The 16425-nt window shown below is 42.0% G+C and overlaps 1 protein-coding gene and 1 long non-coding RNA gene across 3 annotated transcripts; both read left to right on the top strand.

The window, feature by feature from the left end:
• Nucleotides 1–5089: 5089 nt before the first annotated feature.
• LOC310854147 lies at nucleotides 5090–6102 on the top strand. The gene is made up of 3 exons (XR_014568870.1): nucleotides 5090–5338; nucleotides 5871–5944; nucleotides 6047–6102. It is a non-coding gene; the product is annotated as an uncharacterized lncRNA (long non-coding RNA).
• Nucleotides 6103–7468: 1366 nt separating this feature from the next.
• On the top strand, nucleotides 7469–11314 carry LOC310854367 (uncharacterized protein). 2 transcript variants are annotated; one of them, XM_083758967.1, is made up of 4 exons: nucleotides 7469–7542; nucleotides 8752–8829; nucleotides 9298–9806; nucleotides 11098–11314. In XM_083758967.1, the coding sequence occupies exons 1-4, from the start codon at nucleotides 7515–7517 to the stop codon at nucleotides 11302–11304; spliced, it is 822 nt and encodes a 273-aa protein (XP_083615093.1). In that variant the 5' UTR covers nucleotides 7469–7514; the 3' UTR covers nucleotides 11305–11314. The 2 variants fall into 2 exon arrangements, with proteins under 2 accessions (XP_083615093.1, XP_083615092.1); XM_083758966.1 differs by having other exon boundaries at nucleotides 11071–11314.
• The last annotated feature ends 5111 nt before the right edge of the window (nucleotides 11315–16425 follow it).

Below are 16425 nucleotides of genomic sequence, written 5' to 3'. Positions count from 1 at the left end.
TTGCGTTGAAACAGGTGGTGCCACATTATTATGGATGTCACAGCTGTGATTGGCCATGTCGTCGGGTAATATGTCATTGTTCCGACCTCCCGTTAATACGACTGATTACTAACACTATCCCAAACTAACCCAAACCTCAGTCTTAACCAGCCACGCCTCAGTCTTAACAGGACATGTAGGTATAGCTATAACCCTACAGTCAGCTTGCGACCTCCTTAAAGGAGGAGTCTGAACACCTATTATCATACTGCAGTAGATATTACTGTTCTAAGAAGACTCTAATGTTTAAACAACATAGTACAACAAACCATCCTATTCGATCTTTGCATAGAGTCTGAATAGATACGGAAATGTATATTTAATTTAATTATAGATCGGCACATTCAGTACCTGCGAACACACTGTAGGTATTCTTGGATTGGCAATTGTGGCCAAGAGAATGCAGCTCATCTGACAGTGAGCTGGCCATGGTAAATGTCAAAAATCACACTTGTGTGAAGTGAGGGGCGCTCTTATCATACGTCATCACATTCCGGCTAATCACTTTTGGCGTCCTCACGTTTCTGTCCTCACTTTTTATCCTCACATTCCGTGCTCAGCCAATCAAATCATCGCTATATGTGGTACACACAAACACACATAGCTGGGCATAGGAGCTGCTAGCGCCCCTCAAAACCATCAACATAATTGTAATAAGGCGTTTATGCATGCGGGTAATCTAATTTCCAGGATATCATAATGGTAGTGGTCTGTGTATTTTATCTTAAATATAATTCTGCATACTATAGGTAAGTGGTGAGTCGCGAGTGAGTTTTAAGCCGGAATCAACTGGGACAGACACGCATACAGCTACCACTAAATTACATTCACTTTCATTTCAAATTATAGGCCTATAATTTCCTTGAAAACGACTTCACATTCTGATATTTCCTATATCTTAGAATCTTAGAATTCCATCTTACATTTTTGCGTGTCCGTGCCCAGGGGCCCGTTATCTCATGGTCCAATATATAGTGTTTAAATTGTTGATGTTCTCTGTCAGAATTTGAGTCCCACCGAGTTACTAATATGCACCAGTGCACCACACACACTGAACCCCTAGCTAGCTCTGGTCCATGATACATTGTTATTACAGAAATAATGAACATACCGTTAGTCCATTTAGATGTCAGATTGTGTGTTCACACGGCTCAATTCTTAGTTGCAAGGCCTATCTAAAGCTTGGTCTCAATCACTAGGATGTCTACTCAGTATAGGTTGTTTTGAAGAAAAGAGAGAGAAAACAGTTATTTCTTGCCGTTTCACCCAGAGAGGCAGACCTGACCTACCCAGGGGGTCAGTTGGTCAGTTGGTGGCCAGCTAAAATGGGGAACTCCCTGCTCCATAGGGTGCCATGCAATTCCATGCATACAACATATAGCAAAAAGCATCAAATGGTATGAATAACTCCACAGTGTGTGTGTGTGTGTGTGTGTGTGTGTGTGTGTGTGTGTGTGTGTGTGTGTGTGTGTGTGTGTGTGTGTGTGTGTGTGTGTGTGTGAGAGAGAGTGAAGAGGTGGTGTGTATAACACACTTTGTTATGTGTGGAGATGACTAGAGTCATATAGTTTATTACACGGGACTTGTTTCACTTCCTCGTGAAACAAGTCCCCCCCCACACACACACTGATCTGGATAAGGCAGCACGGTGCATCTATTGTCATCTGTCAGTAGCACAGGATGAAGCTGGCGGAGAGGATGAAGGTGTGTGTGTCGACAAGACGACTCCTTCTGCTGTGTTGCTGTTTCATCATGTCAGGTAGGCTACTATAACTGCACTCCCATTCTGTTCATGTCATTTTGTTATATGTTGTTAAGTTTGTCAATTAGTTTATTAAATTGCTGTTTTATCATGTCCACATACAGACACTCACGCCCTGTTCATGTTTGTTGGTCTGTAGGCCAGTTAATTTGATCGCTACAGCAATCAAAAATGGCAAACATTGCCCATCTACATACAAGCTCACAAAGAGATGTGAGCCGGCCAGTGGTTCTCAAACATCACTGTCTCAGCTGGTCAATTACATGTTACTTATAGCACCTTATGTCATATTAACGGTACGTAAATATGTAAATCTTTCCCCCTAACATACAGTATGTGTCACGAGGAAAACTGGAAAGAATGTTCCTTTATTATTATAGGACAGATTGAAAATAACAGTTATACAGTACTGAGTTTAACCGCTTAAACCAGTGGTTTTCAACTAGTGGTCCGGGGACCACTAGTGGTCCTTGAGGGTATTCTAGGTGGTCCCCAGCTAAATGATGGAAAGTTGGTACCGAAATGGACCCTTCTAGATCTTTAACTAACTACCCTTCCGGGTTCATTTGGTTTCATTTTACACTCTCAAGAGTTACATTATTGTTAAACATCCGCATTACTAAATTTACTTAGATAATTAGATAATGTAAAATAATTGTTATTTTAATCAACGTTTGCCTGTTATCTCTCCTATGCCAACATCAATACAGCATGGAATTGTGGACAAAATATTATTTTGTTTTGGGTCTGAGATGCTAAATGTCATCAAATGGTGGTCCGTGGCTCAAATGCTGAATAAATAATGGGCCTTGATATGAAAAAGGTTGAACCACTGGCTTAGCATTTCTATTCTGGGGTGGAACATTCGCCAAAAATAGCTACAGTGAAATGTATATTTCGTTAAGATACTTGGTGTACTGCAGGCTGAAAAAGAACTACCAGTAAGTAAGGTTGTAAGTGGTTAAACTCAAGTATATTGATAAATTCCAAATGCATTCCGAGGCACCCTTGCAGGCCTTGCGTCATGGCACCCACTTTGAGAAACCCTGATGTAGCGCATGTGGTTCATTTATTATACGTTTATTATCCGTGCATTTACAGTTTCACTTTTGTTTTTTCAAATACCACCTGATTAAAGGGTTCCAATCCCTGAGACGATGTTAAGAAGAAGCATGGCTGTTAATTATAATTAGCTATATGGATGATCAGTTGGTTGATTCATTTTCTGTCAAAGTTAATTTCATATTTCTGACTGAGTCTGGTGGAGGGGTTAGTAGGAATTTCATCAAATGAGAGAAATTGTCAGAAGAAATGTTGAAATGTTTGCTTTCCTCTCATATAGCAACAAACATGTTTTGCTTGTGTGTGGGTTTTGCTTTTGGAACATTGCCTTTCATATACAATCATGCAAGTGTGGCATTTTTACAGAGTAATAAGAGTAGTAAAGTAAAGTAAAAATGGAATTGTTTGATTGTGAGCTATAGCAAAATGTGGAGAAGAGGGTTACAATTACAATTTAGGCATTTAGCGGACATGATCCAGAGCGACTTACAGTAAGCAAGAACAACACAAGGTAATACATCAAATACTGTACATAAAAATATGTTTACAAAAGGGCACTTGTCACTTGATTCACTACACAATTTGTGAGTTGACTTATTTTTTCAGTAACTTGCCAGCTTGTAGATCTGCTATTTTCAAGAGATTTTTATAGGCCTACATTTGAAAACTTTAAATGGCACATTCTGCATAATGATTACTTTTGGTACTTTAAGTACATTTTGATGCCAATCTTTTGTAATTTTACTCGAGTACATGAAGTTTAGACTTTTACTTGTAACTGTATTTCTATATTGCAGTACTGGTATATTGATACTTTTACTTAAGTAAAACATTTGAGTACATTTTCCACCACTGGTCTATAGCAATAATTACTTTAGCAATAAAACCTTTTGTACAAAATAAATGAAAGACTTAAAGCACTTCATGGAATTAAATCGATTAAAGAAAATGTATAATAAACTACTCATTTTTTGGGATTGGAAAACAACTGTCATGCGTTGCGGTGCTGTATGTTAGCAGCCTGTTCTTTGTTGTGGTTTAACTATAGGCTCTGTCAAGACGTTAACAGGATGTAGAAAACTAACCTCATGCCATATACGTTTTGTTTCGTTAGAGAGGCCTGCTCGTTGCAGGAACAGGCAGTTTTGTTGCCTTGTGCACATCTTTCTTTTCAAAGTGAGAATTGTAACATGTCACCGATTATTGGCCTCACGTCGTTCAGTAATTAATACATGAGAATACTCTAAATCAGGATTGGGCAACTTTGACGATGGCCACAATATTTCCACACTCACTCCAGAGGGCCACATTTATATTTCTGTCGTAAAATAGCCGATCTACTATAGCTCACAATCTACAAGCTTTTGAGCTTGTAGATTGTCTATTTTCGCTATATTTGAATTGAAATACTGAATGACTTTTTGATATTTTTGAATTGGAATCCTTTTTATATAATTTCAAATGCATAATTTCATGAACTAAATACAAATACATTGGACATTTTAATACTAGTCATTAAGCATGTTTGAGATTGTAACAGCTGAAATCAATACGTTTTCAGTACTCTGATATTAACCTGCGGGCCGCATTAAGAGATGGTGTGGGCCGCCCATATACAGTATGTTCTAAATCATTGTATCTACAAGCTCACAACACATTGCCTTTCGATGCATTGTGAGCTTAGTCTATAGCTCCAGCCCTGAATCGCTACCATTAAAAAATGAATAAAGTAACAATTGTAATTCAGTTTTCAAGTTTGTGAAATCCTGCTCTAAATTGTTTACACGTACAAACAAGAACATACAGGTCATAACTGGTTGTGTCTGCGTAATCTCAAACACCTTAGTGAGTGAAGACTGCAGTGTTTGTTAGCCCCGACCATGTGTGTTCAGTTGGAATAACGCTGCAGTCTAAATGCATCATTTCCTGTTTGTTTCCTAGTGTTCAGTTTAAGTTACCACGACAGAGTATGTCTCTCACACACACACACACACACACACACACACACACACACACACACACACACACACACATACACACACACACACACACACACACACACACACACACACACACACACACACACACACACACGTTCTATAAGCATACTGTGCCAATCATACTGACAACTTTCTCCCCTCTCCTCTCGCCTCTACTCTCCTCTCACCTCCTCTCCGATAGGTCAGAAGGAGTGTGAATACGATGTCCCAGAAGGATCATCCTTCACACTGCGTCTGGGATATGAAGGGTACACCACAGAGCAGCAACTGAGATGGAGACACGAGGAAACACTCCTAGTCCGTAGGAAGAACGGGCGCTATACCAGTGGGAAGGCAGAGGATATTGAAGATGATGGCTCCTTAAAACTGACAGACATAAAGAAAAGCAGTAAAGGGAATTACACAGCAGAAATCTGGTCTGAAGCTGGAGGGATGGTGAAGAATTCTAGACAAAGTTGGATTCTATGTGTGACTGGTACGTCACAGAGTCTGTGTTTGTGAATCTGTCTCTGTGCGTGGGTGCGTGCATGCGTGTTGTGTGCGTCCTGGTTTTGTGTCAAAGTGCCCTTGAGCAAGACACTGACCCGCTAGCTGTGAGTTTGAATGGGCAGATGTAATGGAGAAAGGCGTTTTATAAATGCACCATTTACCATTCATGATTGTACTAACTTATAGTAAAGATGAGATGAGATGAGATGAGATATACTTTATTAGTCTCCCGAGGAAGAAATTTGTCTTAGACAAAGGGCCCGCATGCAAGCGTAGCCCTAGTCCATGTCGCCACAGTGCAGCGCCAAATACATCTTTCTTGCATCATAGAAAAAGAAAGTGAGAAAAAGAAGGATGGGGGGTGGGGGGGGGGGGGGGGGGAGAGCATGGAATGGGTGAGGGGTATTGACAGAGAGGGGGGGGGGATGGAGACATTTGTCTGTGACAGTTGTCTGTGAGATTGTGAAAATGTCTGTAATGCAATCTAATCTAGGCCTACTGTAATCTACTCTAACCAGAAAAGATCCCAAAGCCTTCAGTGACGATTGCCTGTGAAAATAAAACTGTCACCTTGACCTGCGATGTTTCACAGGTGAGAAACATAAAAGCAACACTGTCAATGATCTACAGCATCTATCTATATACACAATCATAATGAGTCCACTGTCTGTATGTGTGTAACTGTAAACTCCAGCCACAGGGCCTTTCCTTTAAATGGAGCGACAATGGGAAGGACGTGGTTAATGAGAACAAGATGAGTCTGACCAGAACTGAGGACCAACTGGACACAGGGAGCAGTTACACCTGCACCGTGTCCAAACCTGGTGGCTCAGAGACCAGCCATCCCGAATCACCAAGATGCCACAAAGGTGAGTACCATATAGTAAACTCACATTTCTTCCTTAAGTAAACATGTTAATAATGCAATGTATAGAACTACTCTGTTACTGTACAAAAAACATGCAGTAATCCTAGTCTCTAAAATACCTTAGCCGGGGCGCCTGATGGAGGGGAAAGGAACTGGTCGGAATAACGTGTTCCTTCCACGCGCTACGTTCGGCCGGGGGAACTCTCTCCTGTCAGGTGAAAAAGAAGCAGCTTGGACTGAGCTCATGCATAGAAGAAAGCATGAGGTCAGTCCGCTGCCCCCCCCCCCCCCCCCCCCAGGTTGGCAGAGGAAGTGTAGAGCCCAGGATTACATTAGATAATTGACACTGGGTGAAAAAAATGGGTTCCAAAATCATGGGATACATTTTAATTTATAAAACAAATAAGACAATTTTTTAAATAAGAAAAATACTCTGTTACTGGGAAGCAATCTGCAAAACAAAGGGAAAACCTCCCTCTTTGTTGACACTAGTCAACAGTCTGCCTCGAGCAATCTGAGAACAAAAAATAAAGGAAAAACAGCGCCCCCCTTTTCCTTTAGTTGACGTGAGTCAACAGTCGGTCTCGAGAGACTACTGTGTTACAAGTAAAAGTCCAGAATTAAAATTTTACTTGAGTTAAAAGTAGCCTACAAAGTATTGGCGTCAAAATGTACTTTAAGTACCAAAAGGAAAAGTACTCATTATGCAGAATGTCCAATTTCAGAAGTTTTCAAAGGAATCAATATTTTGATACATTTGTTTCTTTGTTATTGTATAAAAATCTTTTGAAAATAGGAGATCTACGAGCTTGTAGATCTGCTATTTTCAGATGGCTAAAATGTATATAGGGCTTAAGTGGTTAAAATGTATGTTTTATAACAATAACCCAAATCTACAAAGTAACTAGTAACTAAAGTTTTCAAATAATTGTAGTGGAGTAAGTAGTACAATATTTGCATTTGAGATGTGGAGTAGAAGTAAAAGTATTGGAAGTTGGAGTACCAGTACTTAACTAAATGTACTTAGTTACTTTACACCAGACATTCACCTTAATACCCTCATAGTGATTGAAGCTGTTATTCTCCAATGTGTTGTTTTACATTGTCTGTTACCTTATTTGCATTATAACCCTAAATGGTGATTTAACCAAGACTCACTTCAAAGCCACTACGTTTCAGTGGCGTTAGAATCAAATGCACGTTGTTCATAGAGTGAAATGGAAGCATGCCCTCTCTCCCTGTCACAGAACAAAAACCCAACCACAATCATCTGTTTGGCCTTCCCTTCTGGACCATGGTGGGCATCTTGGCGTCTGGAGGAGGTTTGTATCTACCTCATAAAACCCATCTTACTCCCCGTGTTGTTCAAGGACATGGAACTGTTTCCCAAAGACTGGGTTGCGAGTCGACCACGGGTGGGTCGCGGGGGATTTCAATTGGTTCACCATTACTTTTTCTTTCTTTTATTATTTTTCTTTCTTTCTTTCTTTCTTTAGTTATGCAATTATTTTGGCCAGTCCAGGCCTGGTTCTGGATAAGGATATCATCTGAATATCCTCCTTTTTCATGCTCACTCCAGAGAGCCACTATATTTCTACACTCACTCCAGAGTGCCACACTCACTCCAGAGAGCCACTATATTTCTACACTCACTCCAGAGTGCCACACTCACTCCAGAGGGCCACTATATCTACACTCACTCCAGAGAGCCACTATATTTCTACACTCACTCCAGAGTGCCACACTCACTCCAGAGGGCCACTATATCTACACTCACTCCAGAGGGCCACTATATTTCTACACTCACTCCAGAGGGCCACTATATTTCTACACTCACTCCAGAGGGCCACTATATTTCTACACTCACTCCAGAGTGCCACACTCACTCCAGAGGGCCACTATATCTACACTCACTCCAGAGAGCCACTATATTTCTACACTCACTCTAGAGTGCCACACTCACTCCAGAGGGTCACTATATCTACACTCACTCCAGAGGGCCACTATATCTACACTCACTCCAGAGGGCCACTATATATTTCCACACTCACTCCAAATCCACAATATTTCCACACTCACTCCAGAGGGCCACTATATATTTCTATAGACTCACTCCAGAGAGCCACAATATTTCCATTGTCACTCCAGAGGGCCACTTATTATTTCTACACTCACTCAGGTCACATTGTTTGCAAAAACCTCTTATCTCTGTATTTATTTTCATAATGAATGCCCTACTACGTCATTGTAGGTCACACAAAATAGCACATAGGTAGATTTATTTTTATTGGAATCCTCAATTATTTTTTAGATAGTTTTGAATTTGAATCCTGAAAATGTTTGATAGTTTTGAATTGGATTCAAATCTTGTATGGGGGCCCACGCGGCACATCATCTTTTCAGGTGGGGGTCCGTGGCCAAATAGCCTACATATTAAATGTGAAGGTCCTTTGACAATGCAAACCAGTGCCAGAGTGATTTACACACAGAGAATGTGTTTGTTGACGTGCTGCTGCTTCGTCCCTATACAGCTCTGCTCCTAACCCTCATGCTCATCACCATCTGCTGCTGCAGCCGAGCCAGACGCCGCAAGGGGAGGATGCTGATAGGTAAGCAAACACGGGCTTCTGAGATGAGCCAATAGAGGGTATGCGTGTGACATCATCGTCAAACCAGGAAGTTATGCGGGAACGCCTACTGAGTGCCAAAAAATTACTTTCTAGCATTGACAGCTCATACATCCAAACGGAAAAGTCCAATACATCCACATTAAACGACGTTAAACAACATTAAACTCACTTTGCCCCTCACTTTGCCACTCGATTTGTCACTCGATTTGCCATTCACTTTATGCATGCACATACCCTCTATATAAGGTGACCTCAGCTAAGAGAGCAGTGCTTCTCAACCTTTTCAGGCAGATTGACCCCCCCCCCCCTAGCTTGGCTATTTGGCTTGTAGATCGACAATTTTCACAATGTGACAATTTGGCCAATGTTTGACCAGAATATAGAATAGTTTGTTGATTACTTTTGATGCAGTATTGGTCTTTTGTCTTTGTTTTTTCTCACTTATAGAGGAGCAGGAGCTCCGTTTGGCTTGGTCCGCTCCACAACAACAACACCACCACCCCCAGAACCACCAGCACCATCAGCAGCCAGCCGGCCACACCGGTCCCCGCCAGCAGCTCTCCAAACCAGCCCAGGAGCCAGAGCGTACCGGGGGTGTCGTCGACCCCGATGCCCCCAAACTGCCCAAACCCCGTGGAGGAGGTGGTGACCCATCTGTCCCCAAACTGCCCAAACCCCGCGGAGGAGGTGGTGACCCATCTGTCCCCAAACTGCCCAAACCCCGCAGAGGAGGTGGTGACCCATCTGTCCCCAAACTGCCCAAACCCCACGCTGGTGACCCCTCTGCCCCAAAACCGCCCAAGACCAGGGGTCGTCGTGACCCCTCTGCCCCAAAACTGCCCAAACCCAGAGGAGGTGATCCGTCTGCCCCCAAACTACCCGGACCTCCAGGAGGTGACCTCTGCGTCCTCAAGCCGTCCAGCGCCCGGGCTAGCTCACGATTACCCACAGCAGAGGTAGGAACTGTCAACATGTCACCTTCTTTGACCTTCTTTTGGCATTTTCAGTAGACTTTTCAAATCAACCTGTGCTGCATGAATGAATGAATGACTGTAAGAATGTGTACTGTAGGAGAGACTGACAGTATATGAAATGAGTAACAGGACAACCTGTCTGTGGTTCACATTCAGTAGATCTAGTTTCCCGTCATCCAATTGGATGTGTGTTAAAACCACACTGTGGGTTTTCACCAGTGGTGGAAAGAAACTAAGCAACTATTTACTTTTAATTAAAACTTTCAAAATAAAGGCACTGAAGTGCCCAGCAGATGAGGCAGCATTTACTCTGAAAAGCTTCAATTTCCCCCCAAAACCGGGCGCTATTAAGTCTAATCCAAACGAGATGCTTGGTTATACGTAGGTCAGAAATTATAGGACAGAACATCAGCGTTTTGATCAAAACCATGGAGAGAAAATAGCAAGATTTTGTTGGCCCGTAAACAAGGAAGTGAATGGCTGCGTGCATGCACAAAACATGTCTGGGAGCTCAGAGCAAGGCGTTGCCTATAGCAACGAGAGCTGTCAAAATGTTTATTTTATCGATCCAGTTTAATACCATTAAAAAGGGACCAGTACAGTACAGTTTTGAGGTATTTGTGCTTACGGTATTTACTTGAGTATGTCAAATTTTCTGCAGTAATTTTAGTTTTACTTCTACTCCACTATACATTTCAGAGGCAACTATTGTACTTTTACTCCACTACAATTATTTGACAACTTAATTTATGTGGTTGAAGCAGCTAGACGTGTATGATTAATTCTACCGAGACTAGCGACGGGACCGCGGTGGGCCGTCTAACACATAATCTTTGCTTAGAATTGGACGGAATGATTTAGATCAAGAGTTATTAACGTTTTAAGATTAAGACTCTTCGGCTAAACAGGGAGGGGGGAACAGTTTCGATGACGTCCCACTGTTGCGCTGGTGTTACTAATTGAAAGGGCGGAGAACGGCCCAGGCCGTAGCGTAACGGTCTGGGCACCGGACTGGTGATCCAGTCGCGGTGTGCCGCGGGTTCGACTCCCGGACCCGACACGGCCTTTACCGCATGTCATCCCCCCATCTCTCTCCCGTTTCCTGTCAGCCTACTTTCTATCCCTTAAAAAATCAATAAAGGCGTAAGCCGCAAAAAAATATCTTAAAAAAAAAAAAAAAAGGGCGGAGAACTTCGTCCTGTGCGATCAGGGTGTTAAAACCAACACTATGTGTGGGTTTTCACAGGTCACTGACCCATGCTCCGTCGATCAGGGCGCTCCCCTGGGACCCCGGCCCGCCAACGCTCCCCTGGGACCCCGGCCCGCCAACGCTCCCCTGGGACCCCGGCCGGCAAACGTTCCCCTGGGACCCCGGGCGGCCGCCGTTGACGAAGAACAACCCCCTCCTCTTCCTCAAACCAGGAAGAAAGTTCCCAGGAACCAACGGGGCGGAGCGGACCCTTACGCTGGCCTCAGGTAGTCACTCACGCCCAATGAAGACTCTGTCCTCACTGGCTCTCCTTGCCCCCCTTCTCCTCGGACTCACAACATGTACTATTTTTGAACATTTCTGATATATTTTCTTCTTTCTTTCTTTTTTTTAAACACAAAATTTGCTCTTCTCTCTTCTCGGTCGCTCTGGATTAAGAGCTTAAGGGACCACTTCTCAACGTATCTTCATATAATTGGTCCTCATGATAAAATGCTACAAAAAATGTTCTACTTAGTCTGTGTCTCATAGGAGGGCTGTGTTCAGGAACCCGTTCACTGGTGACATCATCGTTAGGCAGATGATTTTTAAAACAAGATTTTTTAAAATATATATATAGATTTTTTATTATCGTGAGAACGATGATGGCTTATCCATTATCGCATTGCAACTTTTCAGGAATAGAAAGCCTAGCTTCCCCATCGATGATGTCACTGGTGGACGGGTTCCTGAACTGCCCACAGTCCTCCTGGTCCTTTAAGCTAAAGCTCTGGCACAAACATTTTTCACATGGGGATGGACGTCCGTGGACAAACATCTCATTTTGGGGGTCCATGCCTGGAACAAAAGGGTTTGAGAACTAGACTGATTGATTTAGGAAGGCATTTGTAGAAGCTGCCTCAGGTCTTAATGGGTTAAAGCAGTGGTTTTCAACCAGTGGTCCAGGGACCACCTTGAGGGGGTTCCAGGTGGTCCCCAGCTAAATGATGGAGACCCTTATTAGATCTTTAACTCTTAAGAGCGTTGACATAATGGACCCTGATGGGTGCATTTGGTTTACTTTTACAATCTCAAGAGTTAAATTATTGTTACATGCCTGCATTAGGCTATACTTAATTTACAAGAAGTCTACACATTATTAATTGAATGAGAGAGTATGAAATGTAACCAAATGGACCCTTATGTGTCCATTTTGTACCCTCTCAGAGTTATGGGGCTCCTTGCAAATAAAATATTTGAGAAACACTAGTACTAGTTGGACTCCTAATGTGCCATAGTGTCGTAGTAAATCAGTGTCATACAAATTCTGAAAAAACCTGAAGTGGAGACTTGACATTCAGTAATGTGCTCTTATGATCAATATAAGAACATTATAAATAATGTGTAAAAGGGAAAATAAATTAAAAGAAATGCCACGGACAAGACCAAGTCTTTGCCACGGACACATTTGTCCGCATACGGACATAGTGATGACCCCTGATTTGAGTGTCAGGACAATCACCTGTATTTAAGCATTCTATTGTCATTATTTGTCTTTGTTTGTTGTTCAGTCACATGTATAGCGTTGGCTCTCAGTCAATAGCCAGGCCCAGAGAACAGGTTTAAGTCGCAGCACACAGGAAGTGAAAATGTCAAAGATTCTAAACCAAAAGGTTTAGACCTGTGGGTATTTCCTTTGCTCTTCACAGGCAATAACCCAAACCTCATTGCACAGCAGGCTACACATAAAAACCGTTGTGTTTTCATTTTCCTGTATATACCATGTTGTTACCACAATAATGCCTTTACACAGTACAGTACAGTACAGTACAGTACAGTACAGTACAGTACAGTACAGTACAGTACAGTACAGTACAGTACAGTACAGTACAGTACAGTACAGTACAGTTACTACTACTGTACAATAGAACAGTGGTTGTCAAAGGTTTTAGCTCAAGACCCCAAAGATAAATTTGACATTTGTTCGTGACCTAATTAGTATACTACAATAGAGTACAGTTATAGTAACAGTAGGCCCAGGCTGTGGTGCCACCTAGTGGATTGAGTTATATTTTATTTTATTCTATTCTATTGACATTCATTTACCCTTATTCTGAACTGCATGATGACACATTCAGACCCTGTGCTTTCATTCCATCCACGTTATTCTCGTATTTATTTTTTTGATGATAATATGAAATGTATATACATTTTTTTGTGTGTCTAAAGACCATTATAGTACATCGTGAAAGAGAACATTGTTTCTATTTGTCATCGTGCCAATTAATAAAATATGCATATCGTTGTTAATAAGTGGGATCCTTGTACCGCGTATGTCTGTTACTTTGTCAGGAAATAGTAAAGATAAATCTGCATTCAAATACATCCAATAGTTAGGTATAATGTAGTCACAAGCTGCTTGTTCGTATTTTTCACATACATGCAATTTACTTAGTACTTTTTATTGGTAAAATATTTATTTAACGCACTATTTCAACCTGGTGGCCCTATATATTTTTATGTTATTATCATAGACTGTGGTTATTGGTATTGTTGGACAAATTTCAAAAAATTTCAGAATTCTTCCAAAATACATAATGTACAAGGAAGCTCATTTTAAGCTCACTGTCACAGGCAGGGGGTTTCTCAAGCCCAGGACTCCCCAAAAATAGCAGACCTACGAAACTCACAACGCATCTGAGCTGTAATCCAGGTTTTCCATCCGAGACTAATGATGGACGTCCAGGGGTGGGCCTTGACTACAGTGGCTCCTTGTAGTTGACAGTGGTGGAAAGTACATTTACTTAAGTACTGTACTTAAGTACAATTTTGAGGTATTTACTTGTGTATTTCCAGTTTCCAATACTTTTACTTGTACTCCACTACATCTCAGAGGCAAATATTGTACTTTCACTCCACTGCAACAGTAATAGAGCAGGGCAATAAGTTAACTCACCCGATCTCTCCTGCTGGTCAGGGTCATCCTCCTCTCTTCTTTGTCCCGTCCAGCTCCATCTTCCCAGTGGCTTTTAAATTCTCATATTAAGTCCTGTTGCAGGCTTCTAGTGAATGACAATTACAACGTTATGAACTCTAATGTAGTACATTAAGGCATCTCAAAAGGATAGTGATCACTCAAAGAAATGATCAGACGACATGTAAACTGGCAAACTAAATGAGGTTACTCTCCTGATGAGGAACATTTATTTTCTGTTTATTTGAGAGCTAGAAGAGACATGGAGTACGGCAGTTATTATTTAGCAAACTATAGACATTAACCATTTGGATAAAAAACAAACCTATTTTACAAAAAACAAAGACACATCACGCCAATATTATATTTTGCAATATTAGATGGTCAGTGTGTCATATCCGTTATCTTTAACTGTGTCAAATCAACACTAATCTACAATTTAGGCATTTAGCAGACACTATCAAGAGATAGAGATGTTTTCTCCGCTCCCTCCATTGGCTCCTGGTTGTGTTTTGAGTACAAAACTCGGATGCTAGCCTTCAAAGCAACCAAATGTATGGCACCATACTGTATCTTCAAAGTCTGATCGGACCCTTACAACCAGGCTCACAGGGAGGCTGGCAGAACATTCACTAAAAGAGCAGGGACAACACACACACCTCCCAGACTCTTCTCCCTTCTGGCTCCAAAACTATGGAATGAACTTCCCATTGCAATCAAAACTGCAGACTCACACATAAAGCGTGCCTCAGTAAACTAGGACCACGTTAAGGACATAATAAGTCCCCAAATTATGTGATACGTACCACTGTGGATCAGGATCCTTAACTGCCTGCATCACAGCCTTGATCACATCCTCTTTACGAGCAGTACGGAAGCTGTGGAAAATCAGACTTTTAATATAGGCTACCCCTCATCAGTGGCGTAATAACTACATTTATTAGGCATGGGTTTTCTGAATAAAGCGCCCGTATGCGAGCGTGCATGTGCAGGGCTTGTACACGCATGTGAGCGCAGCGTATGTAACAATGTATTGATTTCTATAATGAATAGAGTACAGACACAACATTATCACTGATATGTTGTAGTAGAGTTACGAACTTACGACCCCCTGTCTAGGGGGTAACAAGAAGACTCACCCCGGTGCGTGCCCGTTTTTTTTTTTACTGGCCATATATGGAGCGTGTCTTGAGTGTACAGGGTTTGATGAGGTCAGATCATCATATGGAATGTTAGAACAGGTCAGCTCCATAGAGATGGCAGTGGGGGCAGTGTCTTGAGTGTACAGGGTTTGATGAGGTCAGATCATCATATGGAATGTTAGAACAGGTCAGCTCCATAGAGATGGCAGTGGGGGCAGTGTCTTGAGTGTACAGGGTTTGATGAGGCCTCAGGTAGGGCCAGGCCTTAATTTATTGGCCTGTGGAGAACTCTAGTTTTCACCGGCTGCCGGGCGTCTGCACTAATAACTTTGGGGCAGGCCCGTCTAGAGTTTAAATGGACAGCTATCAGTCAAAAGGGAGACATCGAAGAGGAAGGATGGATGGGGAAGGATCAACATTATGGAATATCAGAACAGGTCAGCTCCATATATGGAGTCTAAGGGTTTGAGGTGAGATGTAGAGTTTCTGGACAATATTGATGTCATCAGGGATCTCCGTATATGGGCTTAATATTGGGATCTCCATCCCTGATGATGTCATGTGATGTCACAAGGCATGACCTGCCTGGGCCAGGGTGACTAACTAAACTGACTGATGGGAAATGTACGTTTTCACAACAATTATATACTACGATAGAAAGAACAAAATTACAGTCAGAAACTCAGAATTAATTACAGTCAGAAACTCAGAATTAACATAAAATGAAGGTAACACATTATAACTTACTCAAAATAACTGAAGACAAACTAACTCAAAGAACTAAATACCAAAGCAAACAAAAGAAAGGGCAACATGGGTGGAGGACAAGAGGGATGTAGTCTCTGCTGCAGAAGTTAGCACAGGCTGAACATGTTTGTAGGAAGCAGGGCCATTGCCCAGCCAATCGGGACCAGGGCGTTGACGGGAAGAACGAATGAGGAAGGAGGGGTAGGTCAAGGCGGGACCTGTCAATGATGGTAGCCACACCTGCTTTCAATCACCCAGTTTACTCTGCCAGTCACCATGCAGCACCACACCCATTCTTCATCACACTCCATTCATTCACCTCCATTCATGCATGACCACACAAAAGGAAAACAATGTAATAGCCTACAAGCCACAAATTATACCAATTAACATATTCTAATTGATCACATTATTCCCAAATGTACTGCTTTTTACTGTTCTCTTCTGTTTGCATCACGACTCAAATTGTGATTTGATCGGGATTGAAATTGTCACCAGTTTGAATCAATTTGCGATGCCATTCTATGTGGGGTTGGACATTTTGTTTCA

This window comes from Protomyctophum parallelum (assembly GCF_964188405.1).
Source record: "Protomyctophum parallelum genome assembly, chromosome: 23".
Lineage (NCBI taxonomy): Eukaryota > Metazoa > Chordata > Actinopteri > Myctophiformes > Myctophidae > Protomyctophum > Protomyctophum parallelum.
The sequence above is the reverse complement of the archived record's forward strand: the minus strand, read 5'-3'. Positions and strand labels throughout refer to the sequence as shown.